The sequence below is a fragment of the Pavona decussata genome, unplaced genomic scaffold, assembly GCF_977016875.1.
Source record: "Pavona decussata unplaced genomic scaffold, jaPavDecu1.1 SCAFFOLD_16, whole genome shotgun sequence".
Lineage (NCBI taxonomy): Eukaryota > Metazoa > Cnidaria > Anthozoa > Scleractinia > Agariciidae > Pavona > Pavona decussata.
Window position 1 is genome coordinate 3,387,501 of NW_028145439.1, and position 18,793 is coordinate 3,406,293.

General features: G+C 38.9%; 2 protein-coding genes across 3 annotated transcripts in view; both read right to left on the reverse strand.

The window, feature by feature from the left end:
• Positions 1–6,745, reverse strand: part of LOC146487383 (uncharacterized) — an 8,578-nt gene extending 1,833 nt beyond the window's left edge. The window contains exons 1-5 of one of the 2 annotated variants that reach the window (XM_085088442.1): positions 6,123–6,745; positions 2,970–3,130; positions 1,864–1,889; positions 1,536–1,791; positions 1–843 (exon numbers count right to left, since the gene is read on the reverse strand). The exon at positions 1–843 is cut by the window's left edge and continues 1,833 nt beyond it. In XM_085088442.1, coding sequence (XP_084944568.1) covers positions 652–843; positions 1,536–1,791; positions 1,864–1,889; positions 2,970–3,130; positions 6,123–6,597 — 1,110 coding nt within the window. In that variant the 5' untranslated portion in view covers positions 6,598–6,745 and the 3' untranslated portion in view covers positions 1–651. Of the gene's footprint in view, positions 844–1,535; positions 1,890–2,969; positions 3,131–6,122 lie in introns of both variants that reach the window. The other variant, XM_085088435.1, reaches the window with a different exon arrangement.
• A 2,493-nt stretch (positions 6,746–9,238) lies between these two features.
• On the reverse strand, positions 9,239–11,434 carry LOC146487384 (transmembrane protein 272-like). Its single transcript, XM_085088886.1, has 3 exons — positions 11,328–11,434; positions 11,005–11,070; positions 9,239–9,732 (listed from the first exon to the last, which is right to left on the reverse strand). The coding sequence occupies exons 1-3, from the start codon at positions 11,368–11,370 to the stop codon at positions 9,356–9,358; spliced, it is 486 nt and encodes a 161-aa protein (XP_084945012.1). The 5' UTR covers positions 11,371–11,434; the 3' UTR covers positions 9,239–9,355.
• Between the last annotated feature and the right edge of the window lie 7,359 nt (positions 11,435–18,793).

The following is an 18,793-nucleotide window of genomic DNA, read 5'->3' on the forward strand; positions in this document are numbered from 1 at the left end:
AGACCTTTAAAATGGAAAATTGGTCAACTGGACAACAGAACTTGGGTCGAAAATCGTCATTTAATCGCAACGAAATCTCACCCCACCTCCCCCCCCTCCCCCAACCGGGCTGAAATTCGTCATGTCATCGGGACCTAAGAGCGCTACTAAAATTGTGCCTGGGTTTTTTTATGCTGTTTTTCTTTTTCCTTAGAAATGCATGACCTAGCTACAGACAGTCGGGTTTTATGTACATTGGTGTTACGTTATTCGAGGTTAAGATAACAAAGTCAAGAAAAATCATACAGATATGAAGGAAAAGAGTTTGCGGTTATAAACTTTCTCAGGGGAGTCACTATATGTGATAAAGTAAGATCTAAAGGGGCATTCTGGTCGAAGCTTTTAGGCTCTTTTAGATCAGTGTTTTGGAACCAATATATATGCCTACCTTACTAAATTTGTGCAACGATATTATTTTTGTAAATTTTTTGTGGTTCTAGGCGAAAGTTTGAGAACAACATTTAAAAAAAAAGGAGACGGGAAATTTTTAGGAAACTCAGTAAAACAACAAATATTGGATATTAAATTAAGTTTTAAAACTTAATTTACTATTCAATACTTGTCGTTTTACTGATTCACCTACAAGGAAGTTATCGTTCGAACCGTGCTTGTTTAACTTGTAAGGGGACAAATCCAGTAGTGTATTACACACACCATTTTATTAACTCCGGTAAAATGTCTTGACGCTCCTCTGCATTGACAACTGTACACGAGGACGTTTGTACTTGGCTCAACAGCTGCGTCCCTAAAAACGTATTCTGCGGCTCTCTCTGTTGAACACGTGGCGGCAACAATTTTCCATCCCTGAAAAGAGCATAATACATCATTTGCGACTAAAAAATTGATCATCGTAAATAGAATACAAAACTGAAAGCAATACAGCGAGATCGAACGTTAACTTGCAGTAAAACCACTGGAAAGGGCGGAAAATCGTATAAATGTTAAGATTGACACCAAAATGGTTGCAAACGAAAAGCAGTGATACATATTTCTTCTAGTGACGCCAGTGAATGAACCAATCAGATTTAGGCATTGGTGAATGCTGCTAAGTGAATAGTGAACGGTTAAACAGCCAATCAGATGCGAGAATTCAATAATAATAATAATAATAATCATAATAATAATCATAATAATAATAATAATCATAATAATAATAATAATAATAATAATAATAATAATAATAATAATAATAATAATAATAATAGAAAATCACCTGTGTGCAGGGGACACTTTCCAGATCGAACTGGAATTTAGAAGTGTTGGTTTTTGAGGGGAGGGGAAAACCGGAAAACCCGGAGAAAAACGTGTCCGGGCGAAGACGAGAACCAACGACAAACTCAACCCACATATGACGCCGAGTCCGAGAATCGAACCCAGGCCACATTGCTGCAAGGCGAGCGCTGTCACCACTGTGCCACCTAGCCCGCGTCGCGAGATCTTTACTGGCAAATGGTTTCTTTTGCTTAACAGACTAAACAGAACTAAAAGCCACTTACTTTGTGTTCATCTTCCCGAAGCAAAACCACAGAATCTGCTGAGGCTCCTGCAGTTTGTGTAGTTTCCTTTTTGTTCTTGTACTGACAAAGGGTCATATTCCCGGCTCCAGGCTTCCCCGGAGGCCCTGGTGGGCCTGGCAAAGAATTAACTTGGGACGCATTATATCCGGGAGGGCCCATAGGTCCTTGAGGCCCAGGGAGTCCCGGTTGGCCATCAGAGCCATTGAAGCCTCTAGGTCCCGCTGGCCCCGGGAGCCCTTGAAGGCCCTGTATGCCAGTAGCTCCCTGTGGCCCTTTAGATCCCCGATGCCCTGGAGGACCTCGTAATCCCATACAGCGGCTACAATTGAATCTCTGTGAAACACCAAAGGTCAGTTATTAAAAGACAGTTTAGACGGTGTTTAACAAAACCACGTTCTAAGCCATTTTCAGTATTACCAACAATCATATCTAAACATTATCTACTACCAACGGTAACAAGAAGGCTTGCATCCCAGACTAGAAAACTATTCATCTAATTAAAATAAACCACTTTTAAACAGATTTGGAGGCCCACTTATTGTCTTAAGCCGGGGCCTAAGTTAGACTCTGTTTAAATAACCAGCCCAAAATGTTGCTGGCTTGGTTGGCTTGATAACACAAACAAGGGGTTGTGAAGTCTGTACCCTTCATGGCAAAACACCTAACACGGCAACAAACGTCAGTTCATACTACTATGAATAACGTTATGATGAAGACTTTCCTAAGATGGTGTTTGGTGTGATTTGTTCTTCGATTTTAAAGGCTCCCATTCTTAGATGACTCATAGGAAATATTAGATTAGCCCGACAGTTGATCTCCCAAGAAACGGCACATTGTAACAGAGAAAATCATAATCATTTAAAGTGAATCACACAGATATTTAGCAATTTTGGAATTCTAGTGTTCCTCCAAAGCAAAATTAGCTTAGGCCCGGCCACGTTGTAAGCAAATGTGTCACCTAGCCTTAAGCAAGTTACTCATAACGTGCTCTATATAAATTCGCTGACAAGGTCTTCACACGGGGTACACCACATAAATCATTCGAAGTGACTCCACTCATGAGGGTATGACTGGTATGTATAGTCTGATACTTAGACTATTACATTGGGCATGCCTATTGTGACTTGTTTCTTGCTATACCTGGCGGTGCTCTTCAATGTATACGCCTACTGGGTTCGGGTAGAGTAATTGGGTAGGTACGGGTTAAACCTTGGAAGAGGGGGGACCATTTAAAAGCAACTCGCATGGTTCAAAACTCATGCCCAAGCGAAACCCAAGCGAGCCACGCAACCCGCGCAGGATTTCGGCTGTTTATACAGCCATACCAGGAGCATCATGTGCCTCTGACCACCCCACTGGCGTGACGCGCTTTAAATTGATCGATTAACGGGAACAAAATCACTTTTCGTTTACCTGTGATGTTAGGTTTGCTACAGACTTCTTCTGTTTCCTTAGTTCATTTCTAAGTTCGTCAAGTTCATAACGAGTGAAGTTCAACGATTCTTTCAGCTCTGAAATCTCTCCTTTCATCTCCTGGATATACACGTTTTCCTTGCATCTGTTCGACTCAAGACCTATAATTGCAGAAGAGATCCTTTTAAGAAAATATTCATTAAAGCAAAAATAAAAGGCGTACGTATTTTGGGAAAAAAATGTTTCGAGTTTTCTGTAAAAAAAAACAAAAAAAAAAAAAAACAGGAAATCTGATGTGGAGATATTAGAAATAGTTTATTTAATTTTTTTGTTTTGATTGTCGTAGCTAGCCTTTTTCCAAGCGCTTGGGACGCAGCCATATCTTGGCCAGTTTTACGAACTTTACACCTCGCTAATGCGCATAATTACAATTCAATGACAACAAGCCGTGGCAATATTTATAAGTTTGCATTTTTTAAGGCTAGAGGTTCAAATGACTTTCCTTTTCAAGAACTGTGGAACTGTATTTCACCTAAAGCTCAAAGAACGGAAAGTTAATTTCAAAATTAAAATTCGTGAATTTATGAATTTTTGAACATGTTGAAAAATGATGATAGCTATGTTACCAGAATGAATGTTTGTTTTATCAACAGAGTTGATAACTGAAGGTAATTTGGCCACCGTAAAGAGATTCGAATGCTGACGTTTCGAGCGTTAGCCAACCAAGCATTCGGTTTTACTCGCCACCGACGCAGCATCAAAGTTTCTTTAGAAACTGTAACCCCCTTAAGTAACAGAATGACCAAGTATTGCTTTGTTATTCTATTATCTCACTTTCGTTCACTTTTGCTTTCTCTTTTCCCTAACGTAGCATTAATGAACACCTGTGACTGTCTTTTTTTTTTGTCGGTCTCTCTGAAACATAAGGATTAAAATAAACCCACCGCGAATAGCAAAAGCTACCTGTGGGCTAGTAAAATTAATTAATGTCAACTGAATAAAGTTTCTTTCTCGTTCTTATTGTTATATCAGCAAATTACGGGAATTTTATCCCAGTATTTACTCAGCAGTATTTGAATTAAACATCAGTCGCCATTTTAACACGGCCTTATATTTAAAAATTAAAAATCTGATCTGGCAGGTTACCTTCACTTGTGGGTGCCGAAGGGAGTGGGGTGGGCTTGATTACCAGCCGCTGTTCGGGAAAACGAGCCCGCGCTCACTCCCAACCCTTCCTCCCCTCCCCCCCATCCCCCCGCCCCAACTGCGAAAAGACTCTTCTCAGGGAAAAAAGTCGGTCCCGAGGGAGCGGCAGAAATAGAGTCTAGGAGAGGGAGGAGCGTGCATCTGACTTGTAATGACTAAACGTTTGAATGCAGAGGACCACCATTGACGCGTGCTTCACTCGTGCACTCTTGAACGTCTCGAGCGTCAAGTTTCTTTGTCGCGTGACCAGGGAACCTTCTCGATTACTTTTTCAGTTGTTTTGACGTAAACCTGGGCATAAAATGTCACTGATATTTTCCTTAAGAGATCTCCACGACTAATCCTCTGACCTGTTGTCATTTATTGCAGACATTAATTTGTTACATTTTTTTTTAATTCGACTCAAATTCTCTTCCGTGCCGATCTGCATAATGACCATCAGAAAGGGGTAAACTGCGCCGTTTGGTACGTCCTATAATGGGTTGGTTGAGAGAACAAAAGTACGAAAAACAGAACAATGTTCCAATCCCTAAAATGAAAGAAAAAACAAAACAAAACAAAAAAACAATGCAGCTGAAGGTTATCAGAGTCCAGTGAAAATAAAGCTTTTGAAAGGTGCAAGTCTAGTGATCAGAAACCACAGAGGCAGAAATTGTGATTCATTGATATCTAGAAGAGATTAGCTGTACGTGCCTTGACTACTCCAGAGTAGCACTACATTTATGTCTTATTCTGCACGATTACGACGAGGGATTAATAAACCTCAAAAGCTAAGAAGCCAAAATTAATCACCCTTCAGGATTTCATACACTCGCGTATAAATTGCAACCAAATCGCATGACTCTAGGTATATTCTTATGGCGATAAAATTCCAACTTTACAGGTAGCTTTTGTCGGTCGCTTGCCTTTTAAAACTAGTGTCATTTAGCTAGTTTTACTGTCATGAAGGTCTGCACCTGAATCGGCCTGTCCTTGGGATAAAACAGGGGGGCGGGGTTGAGAGCTTGTTGCCCTCTCAGATGGCTAAAAAGACGAGCCGCATGATATAGTGTTTCTATATCCTTCTTGAAAGAGAGATACATTTCCCTTTTCAGCGTCTCAAATTTAATACTGTGACATTTCGTTGTTTTGCTTGTCATAGAACGCGAGACGATAATATATAAAACTCAACTTAGGCGGCATTGGGTCGATGTTATTGTTGCTTCTGAAAGATAAATTAGAAAAAAATAAATTTGTTACTGATTTTTATAGCTCATAATTTCGTGAAGAGATGATCAAATGCGCTTTTACAGTATGGGGCACTCTCCGGATCGAATTGGAGCTTATTTTCTGAAAGCTTCCGTTTTCGCATTTGGATCCATAAGCACTCTAGGAAGACTTAGATGGGGTGGCAGCAATGCCAACGTTCAGAAGTTGTGTTGGGGAGGAAAGGTGGACAGGTAGATTTTTGCAACGTTCAGCGGAGAACTCCAACCGAGAACATAGCAGAAAACAGTGGTATACGAGATCAGGTATCAAGAATAAACACAGCAATAAAAAGTAACGCTTTTCCCGTGGAAAATGTTACACAGTAACTTACGGACGCCGTTTATTTCAAACTCCTGCTACGCCGGCTGGAATGTTACTTTCAACGGACTGGTCTTGAAGGATTCCATGGAAAACCTAATGAACTCTCATCGCACCCCACGTGTAATTAACACTATGCTTCTCATCGTTTTAGGAGGTGGTGTGAATGCCAGACCAAAATTGCGCTATTATAGACGTTAGCCCTCCATTTTTGAAAATCAAAGGAAATTCTTTTGCTCAGGAGCTTTTGGTGTTTTATGTCTCCTTAGTAAACAAAGCATACCCTACCTTTGACGAAGAACTCAAAAGTACACCCTTTCAGGATACCCCTTGGGGCCTGTTGAGTTTATAAGGGAGGACCCTCCCTCCTCGGTAGCCTACCTGGAGACGGGGTGGGTTCATTCAAAGTGGAGGTTTTTCTAGACATCATCATCATGACCGTCAAAGCCAGGCTTGCTGCAGCTGTCAGGAAGACTATTACAAGAAGCAACGTCATTAAATACATCATGCGACGAAATAAGTCCATCTGCTGTTGAGTTGCGTGTGTCATGATATTCAAGGAGTCGTACACTGCTGCATCGGAGTGTTCCCCCCACGAACCTTGCTTTGCGTGCTGTGGCGCACTCTTTCTGTCACTTCCTATTACGTCGTAAACGCCACCGTCGTAATTAATGTCGAGATGACGAATCTCAATGATTTTCTCTCGTCCGTGGTTTCCTCCGTCCCCAGCTTTTGTTTTTGTCGTTAGTTTCGGAGAGTCAGTTTCCCTACCGGATGTTTGACTCTCCGTGCTCTCGTTTTTCCACAAGGGATTTCCATGAACGGACGTGTTTTCATATCGTGGACTTTGCTGCATTTTTCTTTGTTGTTGCACGAGTTTGAACTTTTTATCCTGGTATATTCCACCTCAAAGGTGCCTTGTTACTTTATGAAATCGTAACACGCCTTTCTTCAGTTGCTTGGCGAATTGGTGCATTCAGCCTACGTAGTAAATTGATCTATTGACCCCACTCAAGGAGTCGTTCTCTATGATAACACAGCGAATGCTTTGCAGACCGACGACTAAAAATAGTGTCAAATCATTACACGATTACAGCGCGACGGAGTCCATTTAAGCTTTCTTCCGCCTATGTGTCCGAACCCATAGCTAACAATTTAACAATAACTTGAGGTGTGTTTTCAAAGTTAACGTTATGTTATTATGGCTTCTGCAAATATTGTTTCTCGATAATTCAGTCCAAAGTACTAAATAATTGAAGATTCAGATTTCAGAACCTGTGTGTGCTAATAAGTTAGTGGAGTGAGCATTGCAAAACCAGTCTACTAAAGAATTAGCAATTAAGTTCCGCTAATTTAAAAGTTCACACGGCAACTCGACTTGTATTTGCCAAGCAAGACGACTTTGTCAACTTTTCTTTACCTCAGTGTGAACACGCCATTAGAGAACTTTGACATTTCCGTCAGGGATGAATATTAAATGGAATGTGTTTTACTCGATGAGGATAAAGCGCTAATTTTGTCGTTTTGAAGCCTTTTAATCCTAAAGTGTAAAACCTCGCTTCCTCGGTGTCAAGTGGGCTACGGCCGCCCTCTGCCCGGAGCAGCACGTAGTTGCTCGCTTCTCTTTGTTTTCCAAAACGAAACTTAAAAACTGTTTTCCAAACCTTCTGCCGGACGCAGTCTAGAAAATGCATGAATGGAAAGTACTTTTGTCCGCTTACTTTACGGCGCGATCCAATTTTACTAATACTTACAGTATTTTGTTGCGACAGCACCTGTCAGAGCTGGGTCAGTAAGCTTCAAAAAAATTGGGCACATTCCTTTTTTTTTTTTTTTTTAATTGGGCATCTTCCGTTGTGTCTAAGTTTTATGTCGTTATGTTTCTTCTAACTTCAGAGTTTTTGGATGAAACTGTTTTAAAACAAAAATCCAATTTTAGATTTGGAGATACAGCAAAACAAACGTCACATCTGAACTGGGTACTGCTGAGGATTTCATTCATGGAAAGACCACATTTTTTGAAAATAACTCCCAAATCGGTCTCCAACAGAGAAAGAGTTATCAAGCTTCCGAGCAGAATTTTGAAGTAGTCAGTTGTTCAGGTTTAATTTACACGTTTTTCACTAGATAAAGACATACGTTCGGCAACTTGTTTTAAACTTCAATTCATGAAACTCTTTGATGTGTAATCGGATCAGGAAATGGCCGTCTGTCGTTGGCTGCGTATATCAGTTACCGAAAACGTTACCTTTGGATTCTTAATGGGAGGCAATTACTGAAAGTAAATACTCCAACGGAAACCAGAAAATTTCCGTAACAACGTGTGCTCTCAAAATGTTTCTTCTTGTTAGACATAAACAAATACTAGACTGTAATAACAAATAGAATTATAGCCAAACTGCTCTTGTCTAAGCCTGATATGAATCAGAATAATCGTTACTTTTCCACGACAGTTTGGACAGTTCGCTAACGTCTCTGGAGGCAAACAGATTCTTTGAGTGGTGTAAAACGTGGATGAATCTGCGCGATGAATAACTTGACAGATGTCATCAACATTTTCTTGACAAGCTTTGCATTTTGATCATGTCAGTAGTACAAACTTTCAGATCATTTAATTTTCAATTGGAAGAAACAGGTAATTACTCAAGTAGAAGCTGCTAAGCCAGTTTCTTTACTTCGATGCTCAGTGTTTCCGTGTAGAGTAAAGGTGATCCAAACTTTTGATTCTGTGGATGATTAAACGTCCAACAGTCTAACCCGTTCAAATAAATGTAAACAACCTTGGACTTTTCTGTAATGCTAGCCATTACGTGGTACTGGGGCTTGCCAGGAGCCCATTGGCTGGTTCTAACTTTTGAGTCTACGGATCAATTCCTTTAGTGTGATCATTCAAATGAAAGCTAACATCCCAAAACAATATTTTGGGAAAGCGCCATTAAATTAACTTTATTCGACTGTAATAGCTCAGGAATGGCTCCAACTTTTAATCGGTGCAGTACCATGCAAATTAACGTTTGACCACCCAACCCCTCCCCCCGAAATCAAAGTTATTTAAGCAATTCTTCCCGTACGCTCAATTCTGAGCTTATACTTTTTCTAGGCCAATTTATATCTAGTGCTTTAGGCTGTATACTCTTTCACAGAGAAATGGGCTACACAACAGACTTTTCTCATTAATTTCTGAGCTTTCAGAGGATCTTTGTTATCGTGTTTTAGATGACAATGATGATTCTATTGATGATGTTTCACTAAAAGTGCTTGTTTATTCATACAGCAGAGCTACACCTGATTCAGTAGTATTAGTTACGTATTTACTAATTAAAAAAGAGGGTTTATAAAATGCACAAAAATGCCCTTGACAAAACTGACGCAAGAGTAGTCACAAACTTAATTAACTGCATTAATATTGACACAAAATCCGTAGTCCGTGCGTTTGAAATATTTCTCTTATTCAATGATTCGTTTGGTTTGTCAGTTTCTTGCACGTTTTAGTCTGTTGGTCCGTTCAGTTCGTTTGTTCATGTTGTCCGTTCCGTTCTTTTGTCCATTTATTTGTTTGTTGGTTTTTTTCGTCTATACATTGGGTCATTCGTTCGTTTCCTTCTTTCCTTACGTTACTCCTGGGCTTGTGAACTCATGCAAACCCCCACCAAGCAGATTACAACCAACATAATACCAAATATGATGTAATAAGTAGTAGTGACCCAGGCTGCAAAGAGATACAGGGTCTTGTTACAGAAGTCGGTGCTGCTGGGGTCAGTGTAGTTTGGCTCCTTGATTTCGTAAATCCACATATATCCAAAAGTGAACCAGGCAAGGAGAATGACTTGTACAACAGCCTGCAAAGGGTTCACACTTCTTCCTTTTTTGTCCCCGTCATTATATCTGATACCACAAGAGCAGAAGTTGGCAAAGATTCCTGCCGCTCCACCCACGATCAAGTAAATGGGAATCATGTTTTCCACAGGACATTCATCCTTGTATTTGAGACCTTTTAAGAGATAATCAAAGTTTTGTGGGTAAAACCCTCGTATGTTCAGTTCCTGATTGGTACAAAGCAGTAATGAAAAAATTATTATAACTGAGTGGAGCTACTGTCAACTTAACACTTCTCACGTAATGTGTACATTTATCGCAGGTTTTTCTAAAGTTCGCTGCTAAACATTCCCACACTTATGTAGAGAGAATTTATAATGGCAATTTATAATATGAGAATTTATTGTTGAAACTTGAGTCTCAAATCAAAGATTGAAATCAGATGAGGAGTCAGGTGGATTCCAACGCGACTCAAGACTTGAAACTCGAAACTTGTTCACCATGTTTCACCTTTTTGCAAGTGCGATGCCACATGACCGTATTCGTATTCTCGGTATTAAACTGGGTCAAGCTTGCAGTGGAGGCTCTTGTGGAGGTATATATTAAAAATATATTTGCATTTGAAAAATTTCCGCGCTTAAGCCTCGTGTGCAAGCTCGCTCCAGTTCCATACGGAGCATACAAATACCGTGTTACGCCGCAAAATGTAATAATCACCGCAAAATGTAATAAGAATCGCCGCCAAATGTAATACTAACGTAAAATGTAATAACATGGACGCAAAATGTAATAAAGTATTCAACGCAAAATGTAAGAACTTTTCTGACGCATGAAGTAATAACGCAAAATGTAATAACTCACGAATGACGTGAACAGTATAGAGTGTGTGCACGGCGGCCATGTTAGAGGTCTAAACCAATAGAAGATATTTGCATAAAAATAGAATATATTTCCCAAAGGAAAATCATTGTATTGTTTCGGTCCTCCAACATGGCCGCCGTGCACACACTTAAACTTAAAGGGCTTATTAGACAGGGGATTGTGACAGAGGAGAACTTTGCCGTATAACTTCTTGTTCAATCAGTTTTGATAGTAGGTAAAATATTATTTCAATCCAAAAAGAATATATCAGTTCCGTAAGTGTAAGCCAAAGTAGTTCTGTACTTACCATGCTCCTATTTCAAACTATAATCACACAAAAACTAATTTTTCTTGCTAAAAATTGTCTCTGGGAGAAATCGTCTTAAGAACTGGTTTGATCTTTACTTGATGACTTCCTGATAACTTTTCGTGTGTTTTTTTAGGAGCATTAATTATAGTTTTAATACAGTTCTAACCAAAGCAAAACAGGGAAACCTCGATCTCTGGAGCATAGTACCCACCCCATCCCCCATGGCTACATCATCCCCTCCCCTACCGTGTGCGTCTTATAAACTTATAAACTTACCAGTAGCTATCATAGCTATCTGGAGTGGAAGTTGAACCAAACATGCAACAACAAGAGCAGTCAAAACTGTAAAATCAGAAATACAGATTATTTTTTATATTAATAAAAATACGACTGAATGAAGTGTGAAATATGAAGGAAGAAGAACATCTCGGAAATATACGTAAATTAAAATAAACGCGGAAACGTAATTGTTTCCACGGCCAAAATCAAAGGCTTAGTGAATAAAAATTCAGTGGTTCATTTGATCAGTCAATCACATCATCATACTTGGCTATCAACTGTTAATATCAAAGATTCTCATTTTTTGTTTAAGAACTTACTTGTGTTTGGAGCAACCACCACAAACGCCTTTAATGCTTCCATGTGAAATCAGTTTGATTTCGACTTTGCCGATTCACTTAGGAATTTTACGACTGTGTGTAATTATGAGCCTCTCACCGTCTGCGAAAATAAAGATTGTCAATTGAAATGTCCAAAATGCTACTTCTTGCCCAGCCATCAGGACATTATTAGACTCAGTCTGGATTTTAAACAATTTTAATTCAAGATAGATGCATTTTTCGTCAGTGATCGACAAACATAATCGTCACAAAAAGAAAATCCGGGTTCTCCCAACAGGCGCCGAACCTCATGACCTTCTGATGTCCGGTTGGGATAAACATGGCCATTAAACTTGATTCATGGATTAGTTTAATGGCCTAGCTCCCACGAGTCTCCTGTAGCTCATTGGTAGAGCACCAGAACAAGTTATCGGAAGGTCTTAGGTTCATCTCCTGTCAGGAACACTCGAATTTTCTTTTACCGAGTATGCAATGACTGACAAATACCTCCCTGTAGCTAAGAAACCCAAGATTCTCGGATAACTATTAGTGACCATTTGTACATCAGCAAGCGAGGCTCATTTTTGAGCAGACTGAATGGCCAAAGAACAAAAAAGACAGTTTCCTGTACAACTGACTGCTTGCACGTATACTAAAAATTCCATTTTCATGGGAAATAAGCCGAGTTCCGGCTCGTTTTGTCATCACCGCAGTTAATTTTTTCCCCTGTACTTTCGCACGAGTAGTGACCCTTGAAGATTTAGATGTGCAAAGTCCAATATATGAATATTGAAATTGCTTGTAAATGCGTCATCCTACGGCAAGATTTTCTTTAAATTTAAATATAGCAGACATTTCAGGTAAAGATACATTTTTGCTTGCAAAATTGTTCTCGACTGGAAATAAAAACAGTGAGGCTAATTTGTGACAGATACATCTAGCTTGCCACGCGATTACTGACAGAATTTGGCAAAAAGTATCGATGCGCATTGGTATAAATGCGCCCGTCAGCAAACCAGCCGTCGTTGATGCTAGCTAGCAGACAAAATAGTTCAACCGTAAAGTTGAAATGAAATGCCCACTGAAACTATTTTTTGGCAAGTTTTATACTGTAAAATGCCGACAGACTTACTCCCCTTACTAGCCCTGAATTCTTGACATCAATCTGTCGTTAAATTTGTAAGTAAATATCAGGGAAGTGCTGTTAGAAAGACTGAGCCGGTAACCGTGCCATGGGCGATGCTGTTAATGCTAGTTCCAGCCGCGAGCAACTCTTTTTGACAAGTTTCTGTCATAACAAGTCTGCTTGTTCATACGTAAAAGATGCAATACAAACTACAATACAACTAGTGCATTGGCTTACACAACTATGTCTTCGTAAGGGGAAAACTGAAATGATCGGGGAACACAGGAAACAACATTTTCTAACAACGTTTAAATTTTCTGGCGATGGGTGCCTTTGAATTTTGTCCTACTGACGAGAGTAGAATGAACTACTTGTGACTAAAGTGTAGAAAAACTTGTGAAATCAAAGGCCTAGTGAGTAAAAATTCAGTGGTTCATTTGACGTCAATCACAACATGATTGTACTTTATTGACTACCAACTTAAAACATTCTCACCATTTGTTTTCGTCATTATTCAACTATAAATTCAACGGTTTTAACTTGAAGAACTAACGTGTGCTTAGAGCAACCCGTAACAAAGGCCTTCAACGCTTCCATTTGAAATCAGTGTGATGTCGGCTTTCTACACTTGGGAGTTTTACCAATGTGAGATTTTGAGCTGCTCACCGTCTGCGAAAATAAAAATGGCTAATTCAAATGTTCAAAGCGCCCATGCAGTTATCATTAAATTATCGGCAGCTAGAGTTAGTCTGAGCCTTTAATTTACGATAGATGCATTTTTTTTTATCATTAAATTATCGGCAGCTAGAGTTAGTCTGAGCCTTTAATTTACGATAGATGCATTTTTTTAGTGAGTGACACAGGCATACTCGGAAAAAGAAAATCCGAGCTCTTTTTTCCGAGTATGCCTGTGTCACTCACTGAAACACGAGCCAGTTTTCGGACAAACTCGAAACCCCACAACAGTATACGGGTAAATTTTCGTTTATGAGCGAGTGGCTAAAGCTGGAAGACAAAAGACACGTTGCTATACTTCACAACAATGACTAACAGCACATATAATAAAAACTGTAAAATCACGGGCTGGAAAAAAGCCTAGTTCTTGTGATTTCTTTTGGTTTCAAGATAACCACGTTTCGTCAGCACCGCAGTTAAATTTTTCCGCCCTGTACTTTCACTTGAGTGGTGACCCCGTTCATGATTTAAGTTGATGTATGCAAAGGCTAATACATGAGAAATATTGAACTTATAAGATTGACTTTTGTTATTAAATTTAGCAGAAAAACTAACGCGGAGAGATTTCGACGTTTCGATGACATCCTGTCATCATTATCAAGAAAATGAAGAAAATTTACATAAGTAAGTAGACAAAACTAAACTGAAAACAATAGTCTATTGTTCTAAGCCAGTGAATCATCAAGTGACCTCACACAAAGGAAAACCAAAGTCAAGTGAATAATTTGGCACGTATTGAGTCTGATTGGATGTTAAGACTTGGTCTGTACTTCTTAATCAGGAGCATCTCGTATACCAGACAGTCCATCTTTCCTTGGCATTTCCTCAGAACTGCGAAATTCTTGGCTAAGTCAAGAGATCTAGGGCTGGTATCATGATCTTGTTGAAGATGTCTGCAAATGGATGAAGAACTGCGACAGTGTTCTTCAATTCTCTGAAAAAGGTGTCGAGTTGTGAGGCCTATGTATTCTGCATCGCACAGATGATTCACTGGCTTAGAACAATAGACTATTGTTTTCAGTTTAGTTTTGTCTACTTACTTATGTAAATTTTCTTCATTTTCTTGATAATGATGACAGGATGTCATCGAAACGTCGAAATCTCTCCGCGTTAGTTTTTCTGCTAAATATTGAACTTGTTTGTAAATGCGGTGTGCATATCCCAACAAGACTTCTGTTAAATTTAAATATGACAGACATAACAGAAAAAGACACGTTTCACTTGCAAAAATTACTCTGGAAACAGAAACAGTGAGGCCAATTTGTGACCGGTCCATCGATCTTGGCACTCGAACGTCGACAGAAATTGACAAAACATATCAATGTGTATTGGCATAAATTCAGGCCCGTCAGCCGAACTAGATCATTAATACTAGCTGACGAATATAATAATTCAACCGTAAAAGTTGAAATGAAATATACGCTGAGACAAGCGAATTTTTTACAAGTTATATACCAAGTAAAATGCCTAGCATACTAACCGTCTTCTTATTGGACCTAATTCTTGACACCAATCTATCGCTAAATTTGTAATTAAACATCAAGGAAGTGCTGTTGGAAAGACAGCAACCTTGCTGTGAGCGATGGCGTTAATCGGCTGGTTCCATCCGTGAATTAAAGTTTTCATTGTCAGGCCAGTTTCCATCATAACTTCGGTTTGTTTGTCCGTAAAAGCCGGCTGCAACACATTTTCAATGGACTTGCCTTAATTTATTAATACGCCAGTTTTAGAACAAGGAAACTTTTTTAAGAAAAACTAGCAAATTTTCAGGGGCACCCAACGGTACACTTCGCTTGATATCTGTTAGGACTGAAAGCCTCAATCGCTTCAGAAATTCGGATTTAAAGACTTGTAAAGAAAATCTAAAGTTTTCTCCCGCAAATCGCAACACTGGAACTGACTCCTTTCTTTTGTTTCGAAGGGACAAATATATCGTTAAAAACGCGAGAATAGGTCAGCTAGTATTTTCGTAAAGCCAACAACAGTTCGTAAACTTGGGGATTAAGATTCCATAAAAACTTCCTGCAACTTAAATATTCAGCTACAGCTTAAAAATACGTCTTTGGAGAGAGACAAAAATGCTCTGGGAACACTGAAAACAGCATTTTACAACAACATTTAATTTTCTGATTTTTTGTCGTACGTACGAGAGTAGAATTAACTATTTGTCAAATGTAGGAAATCTTGTTCTTGTGCAACCTTCATACGTAAAAAAGGAACTCTTCAAAAAGTCTAATTTCGAATTTAAAGTTCGATTTTTTCTGAACCACTGAAATACTCCTTTCCATCATCGCTTACCTAAATCGACTGTTGATATCCTCTGCTTTAGCCGCCAAGGTGTAGGAGGAGCTTCCAGGAGCTTCGTTGTGGTCAAGTACTTTACTCTGACAGAGAGCTGAGATTAGTAAATGCGTGTCCTGCGCGTTAATAAATCAGCCTTTAAACATGACAGTAATTAATGTTGAATTAAAAATGTTGAATCACAGTTATCCAAAGTAGTTTTCCCGGCGGTATATTAAATTTCAGACGTTCCAGTGTCTGAGCTCCTGTCAGTCTTCCTCAATTACTCTCTCAGTCAGGTCAAGGAAAGAAACTTTGCTTTCAGTTCTCTTTTCATGGATATAGTAGCTTCAAAATTACTGTTCTACGCTTGGTTTAACGCCCTGTAATAAAACTTTTCGCTCCATGAGTTTTGATATATTACCGTTTTGTAAAATTAATAATAACATGTTCTAACGCACGCTCCGGTGTCAGAGCTCCTTCAAAAGCCTGCCGGGTCGCACGACTCCTGCCTTTAGTACTCAATTACTCGCTTATCTCAGTCTAGCTTACCTTGGGTCAAGGAAAGAAACTTAGCTTTTAGTTCTCTTTTGCTGGATATAGTTGCTTTAAAATTAATTTTCCTCGCATGGTTTTACACATGACAATTTATATAGCGCCAAAACCCAAAATTGTAAGGCGCTTTACAAAGTGAGAAAAAATCAATACAAAAACAAGGGTGCTTAAAATATGTACAGAAAATTGTTTAAACATGTAAAAATTAACTAGATAATAACTAAATGTTCTTTAAAAGAAAAAAATTTCGGATTATTTTTAAAAATATCAACTGTAGTACAGTTCCTTTTCTCAATGGGTTAAGAGTTCCATGATTTAGGAGCACAGAGAACGCTGAGTCTCCACAACTCTTCAAATTAGAAAAAAAGAGTAACTATTAGTTTGAAGAAGAAGATCTAAAGTTGTGTGCAGGTGTGCAAATGGAAAGTAGGTCTTGTCAATAAACAGGTGCCAGGTTATGAAGAGCTTTATAAGTAAACATCAAAATTTTACAAACTAATTTTTGATCAACTGGGAGCCAAATAATGGAGATCTCTTATTATCGGGGTGACATGGTCGTGCTTGCTCTCTTTCACTATAAGACGTGCCGCATACTAGTTTGAACCCGTCAAAGATTTGTTTGCGTCCTGTAATAAAACTTGCTTTTCCGTGGCACTTTTGATATTTCCGACAGTTTTGTAATGCTGCATTATGGTACTCAAGGGAAATAATTTTTAGGCCCTAATTACATGGAAGGAGGAAGATCCTAAACGGCGAAATAACTTTTCGTTTGGTTTACATGCAGAAATTTCGGACGGAAAGGTTACCAAGTAGAGAAGGATACCAGACGAAATTGTCCGCTTTTAGCAGCTGAACGGAGTGAACGCCCAGCCGCCACCATGCTTTTTGGCCCTAGTACTAGGACAGGCTTCCGAGCGAAGGTAGTTTACATAGTACTAGGATCTTCCTACTCTCAGTTAGGAAGATCCTACCGTTAGTGTTATTGCCAAGTACAACCTTTTGCTTGTAAACTGAATAGAGAAAACATCAGTGGCGCTAGATTGATACGACCTCTATGATCTTTGCATGCAAGTGCTAGGATCTCATCCGTCCAGTGTAAACAGCCGCTTATAAGATACCGAGTAAAACTACTTTGGATAACTGTCATTCAACATTTTTAATTCCTGTCAAATTTAAAGGCTGATTTATTACCGCGAAGGACACGCATTTGTTAAACTCAGTTTGCTGTGACGATCAACCGCTTAACTAGCGAAGCTCCTGGAAGCTCCTCCTTCACCTTAGCGGCTAAAGCAGAGGATATCAGTATCAACAGTCGATCTAGGTAAGCGATATTGGAGAAGAGAAGCATTTTGTTTTAAAAAAATTCGAAAAATTCCAATTTACACGCGAGCAAGTTTTTCTACACTCTAGTCACAAGTAGTTCATTCTACTCTCGTCAGTACGACAAAATTCAGAAGCATCCAACGCCAGAAAATTTAAACGCTGTTAGAAATTGTTGTTTCCTGTGCCCCCCAATCATTTCAGTTATCCCCTTACGAAGACATAGTTGAGTCAGCAAATGCAGTTTGATCTGTATAGATGCTTCAATTAGCTGAAAATTGAAGTTGCAGAAAGTGTGAGCGAACGGAATCGTATTCATTCATTCATTTATTTTGTGTAATTTAATTTAATATCTTTTGTATAATTTTTACTTATTTTGCATAATAATACTACTAGTGATAAGAATAAATGCGTGTTTATTTAAAGATGAGTTAGGTAAGATAAACTGGACTGAAATGCCTGGTTTAAATGATCCTTCCTATGCTTATGAACTCTTTGTCGGAAAGTATACTACAATTTACGATAAATGTTTTCCACTCAAAAAAATGAAAGCGAAACAGTTCAATCTTCGAAAGCCTTTGTTTACTAAAGGACTTACCAAATCCATAAGGAAGAAAAGTATGTTATATCAGTCTTTCCTTAATATATAACCCTAACTCTTCCATTCCCCACTAATTGTTGTTGGCTTTACTCAGAAAATACTAGCTGGCCTATTCTCGCATTTTTAAGGACATATTTGCCCCTTCGAAACGAAAGGAATGAGTCAGTTCAAGTGTTACGAAATTTTGAGCTGATATTTTGTTGAAGAAAAGTTTAGATTTTTTTTTTACAGTTCTTTAAATCCGAATTTCTGAAGCGATTGAAGCTTTCAGTCCTAACAGATATCCAGCGAAGTGTACCGTTGGGTGCCCCTGAAAATTTGCTAGTTTTTCTTAAAAAAAGTTTCCTTGTTCTAAAACTGGCGCATTTAAATAAGTTAAGGCAAGTCCGTTGAAAACGTGTTGTAGCCAGATTTTACGGACAAACAAACCGAAGTTATGACGGAAACTGGCTTGACAAGGAAAACTTACTCACGGGACGGTTTACTCAACAAAATGACTTTAAAACCAAGCGATCAAACATCTGATTTGCAATTACGTCAACGCATCAGCGAACCTATCGCTCACAACAAGGTTGCTGTCTTTCTACCAGCACTTTCCTGATGTTTAATTACAACTTTAACGATTGATTGATGTTAAGAATTAGGTCCAGTCGGTTAGTATGCTAGGCAAAATGACGCGTAAATAACTTGTAAAAAATTGGTCTCAGCGGACATTTCATTTCAACTTTTACGGTTGAATTGTTTTATTCGCCAGCTAGCAACAATGATCTAGTTGGGCAGACAGGCCTGAATCTATGCCAATGCGTATCGATACGTTTTGTAAAATTCTGTCGACGTTCGAATGCCAAG